This window comes from Equus asinus, chromosome 4 (assembly GCF_041296235.1).
Source record: "Equus asinus isolate D_3611 breed Donkey chromosome 4, EquAss-T2T_v2, whole genome shotgun sequence".
In the NCBI taxonomy this organism is placed as follows: Eukaryota; Metazoa; Chordata; class Mammalia; order Perissodactyla; family Equidae; genus Equus; species Equus asinus.
Window position 1 is genome coordinate 30033515 of NC_091793.1, and position 19236 is coordinate 30052750.

Here is a 19236-nt window from a genome sequence, read left to right on the forward strand (position 1 = left end):
AATAAACTATTAAAAGCAAAATAAAAAGATATAACAATCTAATGCAACATGTGACTCTGGATTGGATCTAAACCAGGGAAAACACTTTATTTTGCTATAAAGGACATTGATGGCACAATTGGTGAAAATTGTTAAAAAAGTCTAAATAATATTGTATCAGTGATAATTTGCTGACTTTGATATTTATCCTACAGTTACGTGAGAGTCATACAGGGGCATCATATCTGCAACTTACTCTCAAACAGTTTGGAAAAAAATAATAATATGTATATTTAGAGAGTGAAAAATCAAATGTGTAAAATGCTGACATTTGAAGAAATCTCTGTAAAGAGTGCTCATGAATTAACTGAAATTATTTAAAAATCAAAAGCTTTTAAAACCATAATATAAAGCCAAAGTGCATGCAATTGTCTTTATAATCTGCCATTTTTAACATTCTTCAAAACAGTTTTGTTTGCTTTTGTTTTGTTATTTTTTTCTCTTGTCTAGGTAATGCAGGTCAGCTGTCCTTCCCTACATGGCTCCCACCTACAGCTAGGTCTTGCCAATTGTTCCGCCATCTGATGGAATGTTGCTGCCACCTACCGCCATGTGTTTAAATAGTTTGCCACTTATCTATTCATACGCCAGGCATTTTACTCTTTATCCTATACTCATCTTTATCCCAGCAGACTTTCCTAACTACCTTTCTTTTTAGGGGAGGAGAGGATTCCAATCTCTCCTACCACTGCAAAACTTATTTTTCAGCTCATCTTAGGGGTAAGAAAGCTATATAAACTTATGACATCCATGGATTTCCTCTGAGTTCTGGTTTTATATCCAGAAAATAATGTTTTGCATATTCTTATCTTGCCTTTGAGGGCAAAATGTTCACCAACAGCAAAATCAGATTCATCAAAGCATAAGGTCGATGAAAAGCACAGCCTTGGAGTTAGTTATCCACCTGCATTGCCCCTGAAATTGCCTGGTGCACACAAGGCACTCATTCAATAAACAAATGGACCCTTGTTCTGCGGCTAATGTCATTCTGTGATCTCCCTTTTCCCCTGGAGGGCTAGGTTGTTCTTTCTATTCTTAAAGAAAAATCGACACCTATTTCTCAGGGAGATTTATTCTCATAGACAAATAAAATGGTAAAAGCAAACTATTTGCAGAATTACCACATGGGGTGCGGAGTGTCATCCTGTGTTCGTGAAATCTATTCATTCTGTGGCTCCTCTGGGAAAGCATAATTACATTAATAGCAGCTTTTCATATTAAATTTAGGTCATCTGATAAAAGCACTTCCTTCTCACTCTCAATTCTGATGTATTATTTATCATTTAGCTCTACGGTTCATCTTACTAAATAATTCACAGCCTATCACACCAAGCGTCTCTGACACATCAACTTGAAATGCTGACTTTTCATTACTTACCTTCTTGCAATTCACTGCCATTTTCCAAAGGCTTTTCTAACTCTTTTTCCACCGTGGAGGCTATGCTTTTTGATGATGACTTATCTGGAGGAGTATGAAATCTGTAGTAGTCACCTAATCTCCCATAAGAAAAGAAATGGTTAGTATATTTGTCAATTCAAGTATTAGAAAATCCACAAATGTTTGATTTCTTACCAGATTTATAACATATCTCCTTTATTGCTCTTTTTTCTTCAATTTCTTCAGAAGTCTTTGTCCATAAACCAGAAGCATCTATAGGATATATTTTTTTTAAATTAAATTGTCCCAAAGCCAAATAATCTGAAAATTTATAAATCAGAATGAAAAATCCCAGACATTGTTCTCATAGATGGATTACTGGTTTTTGTTTTAATTTTTAAAATTAACAATTTGCCTATTGGCAGATGTTTCTAATTGCTATATTTCTAGTATTAGAAAGAATCAGTCAGGAGAAAAGAAATGACTAATTACACATTTTGCATCTTGAGATGAGAAGCTAGAGGTATGGACTCACATGTTGAGATGATGTTTGTTTGTTTGGAGGAATATGTAGCTATGGCAGATGTGGAGATAAAGCCAGCAAAAAGAGGAATAAAAAGCTTTATGTATTCCTGAGCACAGACACTATGGTGGCCAGTAGCCCAGAGAAGGAAACATTCCAGAGTAAAGACAGAGAAAAGACTAAGTTTATTTTTGCTGAATGTTTATCTTGTTTGTACATATTTATTGGCACCACAGTGCTGTGATGATATGGGAGGAATAGGATGGACTAGCATGCAAAAGATCTGGGTTCTAACCCTGTTTATCCTTTTGCAAGGATTGCTTAGGATAATGCAGATGATAGTGCTTTATGAATTATACACTATGGATCTCTGTAACTTCAAGGATTAAATGTGACAGATGTAATCATGTAATATATAGACAGATAGATGGACATATGTATAACAATCTTGTTATATATAAATAAAAGAGGTTATTATTATTCCTATAAGCAACTGTACGTGTTTAAACATGGGATGTCTCCCAGCCATCATACAAAAAAACTTTTCAATACAAAGAATTATAAGCATCTGTAGACAGAGAACAAATAAGAACATAATGAATTTAATATACTTAATAAAATTAAAGCTATTTTCTCATCATAATTTGTCATATATTACATTATAAACCTCTAAGAGTTACACAAATACGTAGAAAATATCGTGAAGTTTGTGGACCTGCACGGTAAATCTGAGAAAAGGCTTACTAACCATTTTGTTCGTCTTCTTCCTCCTCTTCTTCTTCAAAGTTAGTTTTTAAAACTAAAGGATGGTGAATGGGTCGTGATATATTCTCCTGAGATTTCAGGGCTTCCTGACTCTGAGTCGGGGGTGGAATTCCTTCCTGAGTTTCCTTCTGTAGAGTGATATCTACAGAGAGAATGCAACATTTCAGTCTTTTCAAGATACATGTTATGTGCGTGTTCAATGATCCACCATTGTCCTCCTGATTACATTTTTGTTAAAATGTGTCCCTCTGCATTTCTGGAAAGCGTATTAAACTAACTTAAAAAAAATCAACATTTTGCCTGTAAGATGTGAAAAATATGCTAATTTATAGACGTTAGATAATAATTACAGCCATGACTTGGCACATCACACGTTTTTTTTTAAGATTTTACTTTTCTTTTTTCTCCACAAAGCCCCCCTGTACATAGTTGTTATATTTTTAGTTGTGGATACTTCTAGTTGTAGCATGTGGGACGCCACCTCAGCATGGCCTGACGAGCCGTGCCATGTCCCAGCCCAGGATCCGAACTGTCAAGACTCCTGGGCTGCCGAAGCTGAGCTTGAGAACTCAACCACTCAGCCATGGGGCCAGCCCCGGCACATCACACTTTTGATATAAATGCAAAGTGATCCTAGCCATTACTGTATTTTACATTAGATCTGTGGGGTAAGAATAACTTAACTAATCACATTACAGCAAATTAACAAAGGCAAACTCAAATAAGGCATAGCTTATAATAGCAGAGTATATACGTCCAAAAGAGGAAAAAATCCAATTGTTCTCATTTACTATGGGTGGGGAGTGATTACTTGGAAGTGAGAAGAATGATGCTTTCAAATTTCTCTATTGGCTACACATTGGTCAGAGTGGCCAAAACTTTCGGTCATATTTAAACATCCTGTAACCTTCAAAACTAACCAGCAAATAACAGAAAAACCTAGTGAACATCTGTATCTTGTTTTTTTCTTTGTGTGAGGAAGATTGGCTCGGAGCTAACATCTGTTGCCAATCTTCCTCTTTTTTTTCTTTTTCTTTTTTTTAAGATTATTCAGAAAAGATAACTTTTTTAATAAGTGACATTGTGACACCTGAACAGACATAATAAACGAAAGTTAAAATTGATGTATTCCCCACCACCATACTACATGACTAATTCAGTTGGATCAGAAGTCTAAATTTAAAAATAGTGATATGATTCAGGGTCTTAAAACAAATAAAGCATGAATAAATTCCTGGACCCTTTAATAACTTCAGACTGGGTAAAATGTTCTTCTTCTTTTTTTTTATTGCAGTAACACTGGATTATAACATTATATAGCTTTCAGATGTACATCGTAATATATTTTGAATTCTACGTAGATTACATCATGTTCACCATCCAAAACTAATTATAGTCGATCACCTTACATGTGAGCCTAATCACCCCTTTTGCCCTCCATCTCCTCCCTCCCCCACGGTAACCACCAATCCAATCTCTGTTGCTATGTGTTTGTTTGTCGTCATTCTTATCTTTTACTTATGAGTGAAATCATACAGTATTTGACCTTCTCCCTCTGACTTATTTCACTTAGCATAATGCCCTCAAGGTCCATCCATGTTGTCACAAATGGCCAGATTTCGTCATTTCTTATGGCTAAGTAGTTTTCCATCATGTATAAATACCACATCTTCTTTATCCATTTGTCCCTTGATGGGCACCTAGGTTGCTTCCAAGTCTTGGCTATTGTGAATAGTGCCGTAATGAACATAGGGGTGCATGTATCTTTATGCCTTTGTGTTTTCAAGTTCTTTGGATAAATACCCAGCAGTGGGATAGCTGGATCATATGGTAGATTTATTCTTAATTTTCTGAGGATACTCCATACTGCTTTCCACAGTGGCTGCACCAGTTTGCACTCCCACCAGCAGTGTACAAGGGTTCCCTTTTCTCCACATTCTCTCCAAGACTTGTTTCTTGTCTTGTTGATTATAGCCATTCTGACTGGAGTGAGGTGATACCTCATTGTAGTTTTGATTTGCATTTCCCTGATAGTTAATGATGTTGAGCATCTTTTCATATGCCTGCTGGCCATCTGTATATCTTGTTTGGAGAAATGTCTATTCAGATCTTTTGCCCACTTTTTAATTGGGTTGTTGGTTTTTTGTTGTTGAGAAGTATGTGTTCTTTGTATATTTTGGATATTAACCCCTTATCTGATATACGGTTTGCAAATATCTTCTCCCAATTGTTAGATTGTCTTTTCATTTTGTTGATAGTTTCCTTTGCTGTGCAGAAGCTTTTTAGTTTGATGTAGTCCCATCTGTTCATTTTTTCTTTTGTTTCCCTTGCCCAGTCAGACATGGTACTTGAAAATATGCTGCTAAGACCGATGTCAAAGAATGTACTTATGTTTTCTTCTCGAAGTTTCATGGTTTTAGGTGCAACATTCAAGTCTTTGATGCATTTTGAGTTGATTTTTGTGCATGGTGTAAGATAATGCTCTACTTTCATTCTTTTGCATGTGGCTGTCCAGTTTTCCCAGCATCATTTGTTGAAGAGACTCTCCTTTCTGCATTGTATGCTCTTGGCTCCCTTGTAAAATATTAGCTGTCCATAGATGTGTGGGTTTATTTCTGGGCTTTTGATTCTGTTCCATTGATCTGTGTGTCTGTTTTTGTGCCAGTACCATGCTGATTGGTTACCTAGGCTTTGTAGTATATTTTGAAATCAGGAAGTGTGATACCTCCAGCTTTGTTCTTTTTTCTCAGAAATCCTTTGGCTATTCTGGGTCTTTTGTTGTTCCATGTAAATTTTAGGATTCTTTGTTCTATTTCTGTGGAAAATGTTGTTGCAACTTTGATAGGGATTGTATTGAATCTGTAGATTGCTTTAGGAAGCATGGACATTTTAACTATGCTAATTCTTCCAATCCAAGAGCACAGAATATATTTCCATTTCTTTGCGTCTTCAATTTCTTTCAACAATATTTTATAGTTTTCAGTGTACAGATCTTTCACCTCCTTGGTTAAGTTTATTCCTAGTATTTTATTCTTTTTGTTTTAATTGTAAATGGGATTGTATTCTTAATTTCTCCTTCTGCTACTTCATTGTTAGTGTATAGAAACACAACCAATTTTTGTATGTTGGTTTTGTATCCTGCAACTTTACTGTATTCATTTTATTATTTCTAAAAGTTTCTTAGTGGATTCTTTAGGGTTTTCTATATATAAAATCATATCATCTGCAAATAGTGACAGTTTCACTTCTTCCTTTCCAATTTGGATCTCTTTTATTTCTTTTTCTTGCCTGTTTGCTCTGGCTAGGACTTCCAAAACTATGCTAACTAAGAGTGGTGAAAGTGGGCATCCTGGTCTGGTTATTGTTCTTAGGGGGATAGCTTTCAGTTTTTCTCCATTGAGAATGATATTAACTGCGGGTTTGTCATATATGTTGAGGTACTGTCCTTCTATACCCATTTTATTCAGAGTTTTTATCATATATGGATGTTGTATCTTGTCAAATGCTTTCTCTGCATCTATTGAGATGATCATGTGATTTTTATTCTTCATTTTGTTAATGTGGTGTATCACGTTGATGGATTTGAGGATGTTGAAACATCCTGGCATCCCTGGAATGAATCCCACTTGATCATGGTGTATGCTCTTTTTAATATATTATTGTATTCAATTTGCTGGTATTTTGTTGAGGATTTTTGCATCGATGTTCATCAGGGATATTGGCCTGTAATTTTCTTTTTTTGTGTTATCCTTCTCTCATTGTGGTATCGGTGTAATGTTGGCCTCATAGAAGGAGTTAAGAAGCTTCCCCTCCTCTCCAATTTTTTAGAAGAGTTTGAGAAGGATAGGTATTAAGTCTCTTTGAATGTTTGGTAGAATTCATCAGGGAAGCTGTCTGGTCCTGGGCTCTTATTTTTTGGGAGGTTTTTGATTACTATTTTGATCTCCATACTTGTGATTGGTCTATTCAAATTCCCTATTTCTTCTTGATTCAGTTTTGGAAGGTTGTATGCTTCTAAGAATTTATCCATGTCTTCTAGAGTATCCCATTTGTTGGCGTATAGGTTTTCATAGTATTCTCTTTTAATCTTTTGTATTTCTGAGGTGTCCATTGTAATTTCTCCTCTGTCCTTTCTGATTTTTATTTATTTGATCCTTCTCTCTTCTTTTCTTGATGAGTCTAGCTAAAGGTTTGTCAGTCTTGTTTATCTTTTCAAAGAACCAGCTCTTGGTTTCATTGACTTTTTTCTATTGTCTTTTTAGTTTCTGTTTCCTTTATTTCCACTCTGATTTTTATCATTTTCATCCTTCTACTGAATTTGGGCTTTGTTTTTTCTTCTTTTTCCAGGCCCTTTAGGTGCACTGTTAGAGTGTTCATTTGAGATTTTTCTTGTTTGTTGCAGTAGGCCTCTATTCCAAAATACTTCCCTCTTATAACTGCTTGTACTGTATCCCATAAATTTCGGCATGTCATATTTTCATTTTCATCTGTCTCCAGGTATATTTTTAATTTCTCCTTTGATTTCTTCATTGACCCAATCGTTGTTCAATAGCATTTTGTTTAATCGCCACATATTTGTGGCTTTTCTGACTTCCTTCCTGTAGTTGATTTCTAGTTTCATACTTTCATACTCAGAAAAGCTGCTTGGTAGTATTTCAATCTTCTTAAATTTACTGAGACTTGTTTTGTGGTCTAATATGTGATCAATCCTGGAGAATGTCCCATGTGCATTTGAAAAGAATGTGTATTCTGCAATTTTTGAATGGAATGTTTGGTATATATCTACTAAGTCCATCTGGTTTAATATGTCATTTAAGGCCAATGTCTCCTTATCGATCCTCCGTTTGGATGATCTGTCCATTGCTGTAAGTGGAGTGTTAAAGTCTCCTCGCATTATTGTGTTACTGTTTATTTCTCTTTTTACTTCATTAATATTGCTTTACATATTTAGGTGCTCCTATGTTGGGTGCATAGATATTTACAAGTGTTACATGCTCTTGTTGGATTGTTCCCTTTATCAGTATATGGTGCCCTTCTTTGTCTCTTGTTACAGTTTTTGTTTTAAAGTTTATTTTGTTTGATATTAAGTATTGCTGCCCCAGCTTTCTTTTCATTGCCATTTGCATGGAATATCTTTTTCCACCCCTTCACTTTTAGTTTTTGAGTGTCTTTTGAGGTCTGAAATGTGTCTCTTATATGCAGCCTATATATGGGTCTTGTTTTTTATCCAATCAGCCTCCCTATGCCTTTTGATTGGAGCATTTACTCCACTGGCATTTAAATTAGCTATTGAAAAGTATGTGCTTAATGCCATTTTGTTACTTTTTTTCTGGGTGTTTTAGTAGTTCTTCTCTGTTCCTTTCTCCTTCTCTTGCTCTCTTTCTTTGTGTTTTGATGGCTTTCTTTAGTATTATGTTTAGGTTCCATTCCTTTAATTTTTTGTATATTTATTTTAGGTTTCTGGTTTGTGATTACCATGAGATTCATATATAATAACCTACATGTATAGCAATCTATACTAAGTTGATAGTCTCTTTAGTTTGACCTCTTTCTAAAAGCTCTTCTCTTTTACTCTCCTCCTCCCAAATTTTGTTTTTGATATCATACCCAACCTCTTATTTTGTGTGTGTGTGTATCCATTACCCTCTTCTCATTGAAACAGGTAATTTTAGTCAGTCTAGACTGTCCCTTGTTGCAGGTTTCTTTTTATTTAGTTTTCAGTTCTCTCTCAGGGGTAATTGTTCCCAGAGTAGTTGTAAATTTGTTGTGTACGTGGGCGGAGGTGCGTTCAGAGTCTGCCTATGCTGCCATCTAGATACCTTTCCCTCAGGTTATAAAATATTAACTATCTCCTAAGTCTCTTAACAAATATTAGAATAATATGCTAGTTCTGAATATTAGCTTATAGCTATATTCCTGTTTCATAAACAGATGAGAACAATTTTGATCATTATTCATCTCATAAAGAGATACTTTTCCAATAAAATTCTACTTTCATGTGCAATAATTATTTATCAAAGTTTATAACATAATTGTTTTTTAATAAATTATATGTCAATAATAATTATAATGACAACTCAATCTCAAAGAAATATGCTAAAAAATGTGTTAATAACTATAAGCCTCCATAATATGTAGTCTTTTTGGCATAGGAAATAAAAATTTAGATTTCAATTTATATATACACTTTATTATACTTCATTTTGATAAGTGATCAATAAACTCAAGTATAAAAATATTAGGTTAGGATAAAAATATGTGAAGGAAGAAAATGGAAATAGTTTTAGGAGAAGGAAATATTTTTCTTAATTTTAAAAGAGATGTTTGTTGAAGTATTTATTACCTTTTAAAATGATATATAACACATATAAAGAATGGTGCACATATCATAAAATATATAATGTAATAAACATCAGAAAGCCAAAACCTAAGTCTAGAAATAACAGTCTCCACTGTGTCTTCTCCAGTTTTTACCACTTTCCTTCTCCATGCCCACAATAGTTATCTTCATCCTGACTTACAGTAATCACTTTGTGGGTTTTCTTATAGTTTTACTGCCAGTTATCCATTTCTAAAAAAAGTTTAATTTTCTTATTTTTGAACATTTGATAATTGGAATCAAACAGTCTGTATTCTTTTTTGTCTCTTTTCACTCGACATTATACCTGTGAGATGCATCCTTGCTTGTGTATTTCTCTTAAATTCATTCCTTTTGATTACTGTATAGTATTCCATTGAATGGATGTACCACAGTTTATTTATCCATTCCACTATTATTGAGCATTTAGGTTATTTCTAGCCTTTGGCCATTACAAACAATGCTGCTGTGAACATTCTTTTATGTGCATCCATATGCACATGGGAATGCATTTTTCTAGGATATGTGCTTCAGAAGTGGAAGTGCCTAGTCATAAGTTATGCATACCTTTATCTTGATAAGACAATGCTAGATTGTTTTCCGAGTGCTTGTTTCACGTTATAGAACTAACTACAGTCCACAAGGTTTCCTAATGCTGTTTGTCTTTGAAAACAATTGGTAGATTTTTAAATTTTTGCCAATATAATGGGTGTGTTACGATATCTCAAAGTGGTTTCCATTTGTATTTCCCTGTTTACTAATAAATTGGTCACCTCTTCATTCATTGATTGACATTTGGATTTCCTATTTTTCAAGTGCCTGTTTATGCTTCCTGCTCATTGTTCTATCACAGTGGTTCTCAACCAGAGGTGATTTTACTCCCTTCCCCTAGAGAGCTTTTGGCAAAGTCTGGATGTATTTTTGGTTGTCACAACTGAGAAGATGCTATTGGCATCTCGTGGGTAGAGTCCAGAGATGCTGCTAAACATCCTACAGTGCATAAGGCTAGAGCTCCCACAAGAAAGAACTATTCAGCTCTAAATGGCATTGTCCATGACAACACAGAAACTTGTTCCATTGGTCCTCTGTCTTTTCTTTTGATTTTTCTTCAAATATTGAGTTTGAGTCTTTTATTGGGGTCACACGTGCTGCAAATATCTTCTTCCATTCTATGGTTTATCTTTTCACTCTTTATTTTGGTGAATACAATTTTAATTTTAATGTATCAAATTTATTCATCCTTTCTTTAATAGTTAATACTATTTGTATCCCTATTACCTCCTGAAACTGTTAAAGATTAACCTTTTACATTTAGGTTTATAATATACCTAGAACTGATTTTTATTTATGGTGTGAGAGGAGTCTAGTTTTCCCTCATTAACTGAAAGACAATCTTTTACTCATTGCTCAGCCATGCCTCCTGTTTTAAATCAAGTGTCCGTCTCTGCAGGGATCTGTTCCAGCTTTTCATTCTATTCCATTTGTCAATGTGTTTAGCCCTTGGCCAATACTATGCTGTCTTAATCTCTGTATCACTTTATAAACCTCGATATTATCTGGTGGAACAAGTCCTATCATTTTGTTATTCTTCAAACAGGTCTTGATTATTCTTGGCTCTTTGCATTTCCATATAAATTTTTGGATCTGTTTGAATTTTGATTGAGATTATTGTTTTCTTTTTAAATAGACAGGTATCAAATCATTATGCCAATTCAAATGTCATTGGATTCATTTAAAGGAGTAATGAAATTTATTTTTAAACGTCAGTATTGATAAAATGTTGGCGAGTACATCCTTTGCAACTATTTAAATTTATGATGAAATAGTTTAGTCAATAAAAATGTTTTAGGGAATAGCTCATCAAAAATAAGGATGACTCCTCATTACACTTTTCCATTTAATATATTAAAACATATATCAGATGAAAAAAGTGATAGGATGGTAAAGACAATGCATTTACTGAACAGAAACCATGCAGTTAGAAATATGGAACAAATCATTCAAGTGAATTATTTGTTAATCAAGTAATGCAAAAACTTCATTCAGATAGTGGTTAAATTTCCCTCTCCACAATAGTTAAAACAATGTTGTGCTAATAATTTTGATACATATTATTATACTTTTGTTGATTTGCAGTAACTTTCCTATGAGATCCCAAATACCTGTGGTCTTTGGATTTTGAGGAACCACTATACATAACATGATTTCCATGAATTTACACAAATAGATAATTTTTTTCACCTTGATTTTTCTACTCAAACCATAGTTTCATGCCACTAAGATCAATTTTAGTGTGACCAGATATAATTAATCTAACTCTTTTGAAAAAGACATTTTTTACATATATTATGTAGTAAACATCTATTATTTTTGTTTGCCCCATAGGCATTCTTTCCCTTGCTTTTGGTAAAAAACATCAGTTTTACTTTGGGGAATAATCTTTTTCCCATTTTCAGTCCATTTAATTTGAGTGACGATGACCTCTAGCCACTAAGGTTAGCTATTTCCCTAGCCTGAACAATTTTTAGGGATAAGCACATTTCCTGCATTGTTAGATGATGTTCAACATTAAGGCTTTAGTTGGAAAAGGATTTCTTCTGAGGTTAATTTGGAATGATGATAATACTGAGCGCTTACTCTTTGCCAGATATTCTTCTAAACTATTAGGTATTAATTCATTAAATGTCCAAAATAATCCCATGACATAAGAACTATTACTATCTCTATTATATAGATGAAGAAACTGGGTCACAGAGATACGAAATTTCCCAAGGTTAAGTTGGCAAGTATGTGGCAAGTTGAGATTTTAACCTGGTCTGACTCAGAGTTCTCCATCTTCGCTTATTTTGCCTCCAGGATCTAGATCTGAAGTTTCTGGGGTAGGTACAGTATATGGAGAAAGCCAGCTAGCCCAGATCTAAGAGTTGGCAAAGGAAGGCCAAGATCCAGCTGAATCTGAGATCAGCTCTGCCCCTAATCTCTTCAGTTACATGAACCAATGATTTCTCGTTTTCTCTTAAATCAGATGGAGTTTGGTTTCTCTTCTTAAAATCAGTGGTGTGCTGGACTGGGCTCAGATCAGCACATGAAAACAGACTGTTAAATTTTCAGGAATTTTGCAAGCCAATTGATATCACATTGGTAGCTTGAAATTATCCATGGTAGGAGTATTTGCTCCATGGAAATTGGTAAATGCTGCTTTTAAGGAGGTATGTCATGTGTGCTGACATTATTCAGTGTTTCCTGCTATAAATCCCTCCATATGTGGAACACAAACGCAAAGGCAAAACTTAGAAGAATCTTTTGCATAAAGAATTCAATTATTTTTAACCAGATAAGTTGTTTTTATTCATACTCTCTGGGAATTGGGTACTATCTTTCCTTTTGCTTGAAAGAGTAAAAAAAGTGCTTATTTTTGTAAAAGTCACAGAGCAGAGGTTCTTCAATTCTTTTTCTTCACTTTTCACTAATTCTTTAAGAACATTCATAGGGAATGGTTTGGTTAGGGCAATAGAAACACTTGTATAGATTTTAAAATACACTGATTCATCTTCTTTGCCAAAAATTCTTGCGAAAAACGTTTAATTTAAATCTAATCAGGAGGAAACAAACAAATTCCATTTAAGGGATATTCTGTAAAGCAACTGATCTGAACTCTTTAAAAATGTCACTGACACGGAAGACGAAAAAAAAATAGGGAAATATAGATACCAAAGAGACGTGACAACTAATAGCAACAAATGATGACTAATTGGATCCTGGATTGGAAAACAAAACGAATAACTCTAAGGCTACACTACTCAACATGTCGTCCCACGAACCAAACAATTCCTTAGAAATATAGAACCTCAGGCCCTAGCCTAGACATACGAATCAGACTGCAATTTCACTAGATCTCCAGGTGATTCCTGTGAATATTAAACTTCAAGAAGCACTGCTATAATGAACAATATTGGACATTAGGGAAATTTGAGTATGGATTAAGTCTTAGACATTAGTATCATATCGATGTTAAATTTCCTGTTTGTGATAGTCTTGTGTAGTGTGGCTACGTAGGAGAATGTCCTTAAACTTAGGAGATAGATGCCAAAGTATTTAGGGGTGAAGTGTCAGGATATTTGCAACTAATACTTAAAAGTTCAAAAAGGGGATAAATACATATTTGTACATTATACACATATACGTAAGTACAATAGAGGGAAAAGAAAAAGTAAATAGACAAGATGTTTATTTAGGAATCTGTTGAGGAGCACATAGGTGGATGTTCACTGAACTATCTTGCAACTTTTCCGTAGGTTAAAATTTTTGAAATAAAAAGTTGCAGGAAGAAAGTACAATGAAGGCTGGGCTCCAACACGGATCAGTTTAATTGGTGGTCTAGATGGTGCCTGGGAACTCTTTTGTTTCTTTTGGTTGTTTTTTTAAGTTCCCCAGGTAATTCTAATTCAGAGCCAGAGTTGAGAACCTCTGGATTAGGTGCCCACCAGATGGGGTACCTGGGCTTCTGGGCTGCATGTGATTAAAGGGAACAAGTTCCACTGATGTGTGGCCAGAAATAATGGAGAAAATAAATTGGAGAAAGAAAGAAGAAACCTTCCTTATTTAATGGAAATACCCATAACTCAGGGATGCTAGAAAGAGTCCACTGTTTACTATAAATTAACAGGATAAAGGGAGTCTTCTATTAAATGTAAAGGACCTTAATAGCTTCAAAAGGAAGGCTATCAGGCAGGGTGGAATAGAATTAGCCCGTCAGGAGGAGGAAGCCCGATTAGGAGAGTCTCATGGGTGGGTCCACTCAAATGACAAAAATGTCTGTGTATACTCGGGTTGCCACGTCTGATTTTTTTCGTGAGACAGTTTTAGTCAGACAGAATTGTGTTTGAATTCAGGGACTGCCACTTAAGAGATGCATTATCCTACCTAAGATATTTACTCTCTCTAGGCCTCTGTTTCCTTGTCTATGAAATACAGATGCTAACTACATCTATTTTCCAGGTTTTTGTGATGGTTAAATAAAATTAGGCATGCTGTGTGCCCAGCCCTGTGCTGCCACACAGACAACACTTAATATAAGAGATTATTCAAAAACACGAGATATCAGATTTTCTCGTTTCTCATGACCCTATTTTATTTTTTAAAAATCATAACTAAATTTGCAGTTTATACAGCTATAAAAAGCAAGTTTGTAGAGGTCTCAGACTTGACAAACATACATTAGGTCTGGAGAACTAACAGTTGAGTATCTGCCCTTATTTTTGCCCTTTGAGAAGCTCGTTAGATGATGGATGACAACAGACACAGTGTCCAGTCAGGAGAGCATCCAATCCAAACACAAATTGTTCTGGGGTCACCATTGTGTGGCTTATGCATTTACTTAACCCCTCTCCCCCTGCCAAAGAGGAAAGAACTGAGTTGAACAGTTTTGTCCCTCGTAGCCATTAACAATTGTCTTATTCTGTGTCTTACCCCCACATACAAAATATTAGTCTGTGCTTTACAGACTCAAATATTCAAGTCAGTCTTCATTAAATCGTTTAAAAACCATTTGTTAGACAATGGTTCTTCAAGATTTAGAATAAAAAGTTCATGCATACATATTCATTTAGGCTAGACCTTCTAGATTCCTTCTAGAACTTCTAGATTGAACTGACCCAAGGTTCATTTACAGTGGCCAAATAGTCAGCTGTCTAAGGCATCTCTAAGACACTGACTTGGAATAAATAAAAATCAAATTACCCCAGCCAATTGTTCATTATAGAATAACAAGGCAACCAGCCAAGGAGATGAGCAATTGCTTCAATGTTTGAGCTACTGTGTTTTGTTTTGTTTTGTTGCAGGCTTTTCTGGTGAGGAAGATTGGCCCTGAGCTAACATCTGTTGCTGATCTTCCTTTATTTTTTCCCTCCCCCAAGCCCCAGTACATAGCTGTATATCCTAGTTGTGAGCCCTTTTAGTTCTTCTATGTGAGATGCTGCCACAGCGTGGCTTAATGAGTGGTGTGTAGGTCCGTGCCCAGGATCCGAACTGGTGAACCCCAGCCGCCAAAGCAGAGTGCCAGAACTTAACCACTACGCCACCAGGCCAGCCCCTGAGCTACTGTGTTTTCAGTAAACTGTCCCTTAGCAAAATCTAGGGAGTTTCTTAAGAGAAACGGTTTGAGTATTCTGACCTCTAAGTATACTACGGGAGAAAGAACAAGCACCTACCATGCAAGTAAAGAAGATATGAAATGTACTCAGAAATGCCTAGGAAATTCTTATAATGGTAGCAAATACAACTGAATTATGTTTTCTTAGCACTATCATTTGGTTTATCGGCTATTCGCTTTTAAACTTGGAGATGATAACCAGAAGGATTAGGCCTCTTTTTAATATGTCTGCTTTAGCAACATTTAAATGAAGTCTCTTTCAAAAGAGTCCAAAACCTTTTTTAATTTGCTAGCAGGTTACAGTTTAAATTGCAGAAAGACGAAATGGCAGTTTCATATTCTCAGACAAAAAATGCAGAACTCCTGATAATTGCATTTAGTGCTTAAAGATAACATACAGTGGAAAATCAACTACTGAAAAATTGCTTTTGGCAAGTGCTTCATTCTAGAAGAGCACAGCTGGTAACTTAGATAGCATTGCTGTGGCTCCAACCCACCCACTTAATATGGACCACATAGTGGGTCTCAATTCCTTCAGAAGAGTCCCTAGAAATGTTCACAGGTTGCACATTTAAATATCTAAACTGTTATCTTATTTTAACCTAAGAGACAGAATTACACACAAATTGTGCAATGCTATGTGTGAATCGATACTTAGTTATATTTTGCTACCAAAAACTTGTCATAATCCCACCCCAAATTTATCAATCAGATGCACTTACTGAAACATAAAAAGTTGGATTTTAAAAAGGGTACAACTTTATAAAGTAAGCTTTGTCTAAGGTGAGAAGATTATGGTCCCAGTTTTTGTTAATAGGAACTTTGGTAGATAGGTGTTCCTGGAAATATTGTAGGAAGTATTAGGTCCCAAAAAGGTCAAATTATACTTTCTGAGATATTGAAATATTTCCAAAATGAACAGGTGATACGGTAGTTCAATACACAATTCAAACGAATTTGGTAGTTTCTTACAGTCTGGAAATTGAATCCTCTTTCCCAGAGCACAGAAATGTGTCTGGGCAGATGGCAAATAGTTTCCTGCTTAAAAAAAACACATACTGTTCAGGACTTCCTAGGGTAGAATTGGCCACTATGTGAAAGGTAATACTGTATTCCTGTGTTAGGTGCTTGGGATTCATCAGTGAACAAAATAAAGATTCCTGCTCTCATGAAATGTTCATTCTATAGCGAGGAGTCAGACAGGAAACAATAGAAGTAGTAAACAAGTAAATTACACTGTATCTGAGAAAACGATAATCTATACGGCAAAAAGAAACTAGAGCAAGGCCAGGAAGGTTGGGAATGTATAGGGAGGAAGTGGGAAGGCTGACTAGATTTCAAATAAGGTAATCAGGACAGATCTCATTAAAAAGTGATATTTGAGTAAGGTTTTGAAGAGGTAAAGGAGTTATCCATTAAGATATTGAGAGAGAGCATTTCATGCAAAGCCCCTGAAGCAGGAGCATGCTAGCATGCTGTAGGAAAAGCAATGAAACTGGTGTAGTTGGAGCAGAGTGAGCAAGTAGAAGAGCTGTGAAAGATAAATCCCAAGAGATGACAGGGCACCAGATCAAGCAGAGTCGTTTAAGCCTTTGTTAGGACTGGTTTTACTCTGAAAAAAATTAGAAACCTTTGGAGGGGTGACATCTGACATGTATAAGAGTATCACACTGGCTACTGTGCTTTTAACTTGCACTGGCTATTGTGCTTTGAACAGACATAGAGGGACAAGAGTTGAAGCATAGAAACCAGTTAGGAGGCTAGTGAAGTAATTCAGGCATGAGATAATTATGGTGGCTTGGCCCAGAGTGGGAGTAGTAGAGATGGTGAGAAAAGTCAAATTCTGGATATATTAAGATGGTAGAGTTAACAGGATTTCTGTATGGATTGGATACGGGATATGAGAGAAACAGAATTTGCGGATGACTCGGATGACCTGAGCAGCTAAAAGGATAGAATTCTATCAAACCAAGATAGAAAGACTATGAATGTAGCAGGTTTGGAAGTATCAGAGTAAAATCATGAGTTAAGTTTTGAGCATGTTAAGTGGAAAACGTCTATTAATCACCCATGTTGAATTTAAGTGAAAAGTTGAAGATAGAGATCTGAAGTTCAAGAGAGAGGTCTGGAGTGGATATATAAATTTGGGAGTCATTGACTTGTGGATCATATTCAAAGCCATGGGCTGGATGAGATTACCAAGGCAGTAGACAGATAAGAAAAGAGAACCAAGGACTAACTCCTAGAACATTTCCATGTAAGAGGTTGGGGAAAGAGGAAAAACCAGCGAGGGAGAGTGATAAGAGAGCACTAGCCATGTAGGGGTAAAATGAAAAGGATATGGTGTTCTAGAAGCTAGATAAGGAAATTATATCAAGGAGGAAGGGGCATCAAATGTGTCAAATGCTGCTAATGGTTCAAGTCGTGTAAGCACTGAGAATTGACCAGTGGATTTAACAATCTGTATATCACTGGTGAAAGGGGCTAAAAAGCCTGAATACCATGGGATTAAGAGAGAATGGGTGGGGAGGATTTGGCAATTGGTGACAGCAAGAATAGATAACCATTTTGAGGAGAACTACTATAATGGGAAAGAAAAGATGGGGTGGTACCCTGTGATAGACAGGGTCAAGAAAAGGGACAGGGATTTTTAATAATTAGAGAAATAAATGCCTGTTTGTATGCTGATAGGAGTGAGCCAAGTATAGAAGAAGGAAGAATTGCTGAATCAGCAATCTTGAGTAGACAAGAAGGGGCAAGATCCAGTTAATTAATGGAAGGATAGGCGTTAGCTGGGCGTATGGATAGCTCATCTTTGGTAAGAATGGAGAAGAGGCAAATACAGATGCCAATAGGTGGGTAAATGTAGTGACAGGTTCTCTTCTCATTACTTAAAGCTTTTCACTTCAGTAAGACACAAGGCATAAGGTCTCAGTAAGACCTGAAGGAGGGGTATGAGGTTTAAGGAGAGGAAAGAAGGTATGAAATAACAGTCTAGGAGTGTGTGGATGAACAGGGAGTATCAGGTAGTATGACTGGCAGTCAGCATTAAGGTCGCATGTGAGGTTTGTGGTCAAGAATTTAACCCCATCAGCACGGTTGTGTATGTTTCTGCAGCTACGTTCAGCCGTAATGAATTCAGGTGCTGAGTAGACAGAGGGTTGTGCTTAACCAGCATTACAGTTGCCAAGCAAATATAGTGAAGCCAGAAAGTAGCAAGAGAGTGGAGAGGATGTGCAAGGGACACAGTGCCAGATAGAGGTGAGGGAAGATATCTAGGGAGGGAGGGATTGTGAAAAGATGGTACAATCAATGAATTGCCGGTTCCAGGGGGTTAAAAGCATTGTTTAAGTCAGGATTCTGAAAGGATTGAAATAGAAGAATAGGCCACAGGGTGAAATGTACGTCATTGTGATCGTAGGGTGGCAGGTGATAATTAGCATTTAGAGTATGACTAAGAGAGAGTGACAGAGATGAGAGGAGGAAAAGGTCAGTAGAGGAATTGAGTTCAAGAAACTGAGAGGCTAGGGTGTTAGATAGATTTATATATTAAAATCAGCAAAAACTGACACAGGAGTACAGTTATACTGACAGTCAGGAGTTCATACTGCCAAAAACAGGGAGGGAGGACCTTGATGGATGTGTACACAAGCAAAAAACAGCAACACTGAGGAGTAATAATGTCATAATCTGATGACATGAGATTGGTAAAGACTAAATAAGGACAAGAATGAGTCACTTGAGAAATGGGGTTTCTGATACTGACTGATGTTAAATAATAATAAAAAAAAAATGCATATATTGGTTTCTTACCCCAGTTCCTGGCACAGAGCTCCGAAAACCCTTGTAATTTCTTAATTAACAAGAGCACTGGGAGCATCTTTTGTTCTCATATTGGGTCTGTGACCCTGGTTCCTGACACAGAGCTCCTATGTCCCTTGGAATTTCCTGCATGATAAGAGTCTTTTATTCTAATGAGATGACTCTTGGTGAGTTCCTGGATGGCTTCAGGATGGGGACTG

The 19236-nt window shown here is 36.0% G+C and overlaps 1 protein-coding gene across 2 annotated transcripts in view; it reads right to left on the reverse strand.

Annotated features, from left to right (window-relative positions):
- C4H12orf50 (chromosome 4 C12orf50 homolog) overlaps positions 1–19236 on the reverse strand; it is a 34812-nt gene that overhangs the window by 10490 nt on the left and 5086 nt on the right. For both annotated transcript variants that reach the window (XM_070508510.1, XM_044743736.2), the window contains 3 exons: positions 2689–2847; positions 1613–1690; positions 1418–1531 (listed from right to left, as the gene is read on the reverse strand). In XM_070508510.1, the coding sequence (XP_070364611.1) occupies positions 1418–1531; positions 1613–1690; positions 2689–2847 (351 nt within the window). The remainder of the gene's footprint in view (positions 1–1417; positions 1532–1612; positions 1691–2688; positions 2848–19236) is intronic.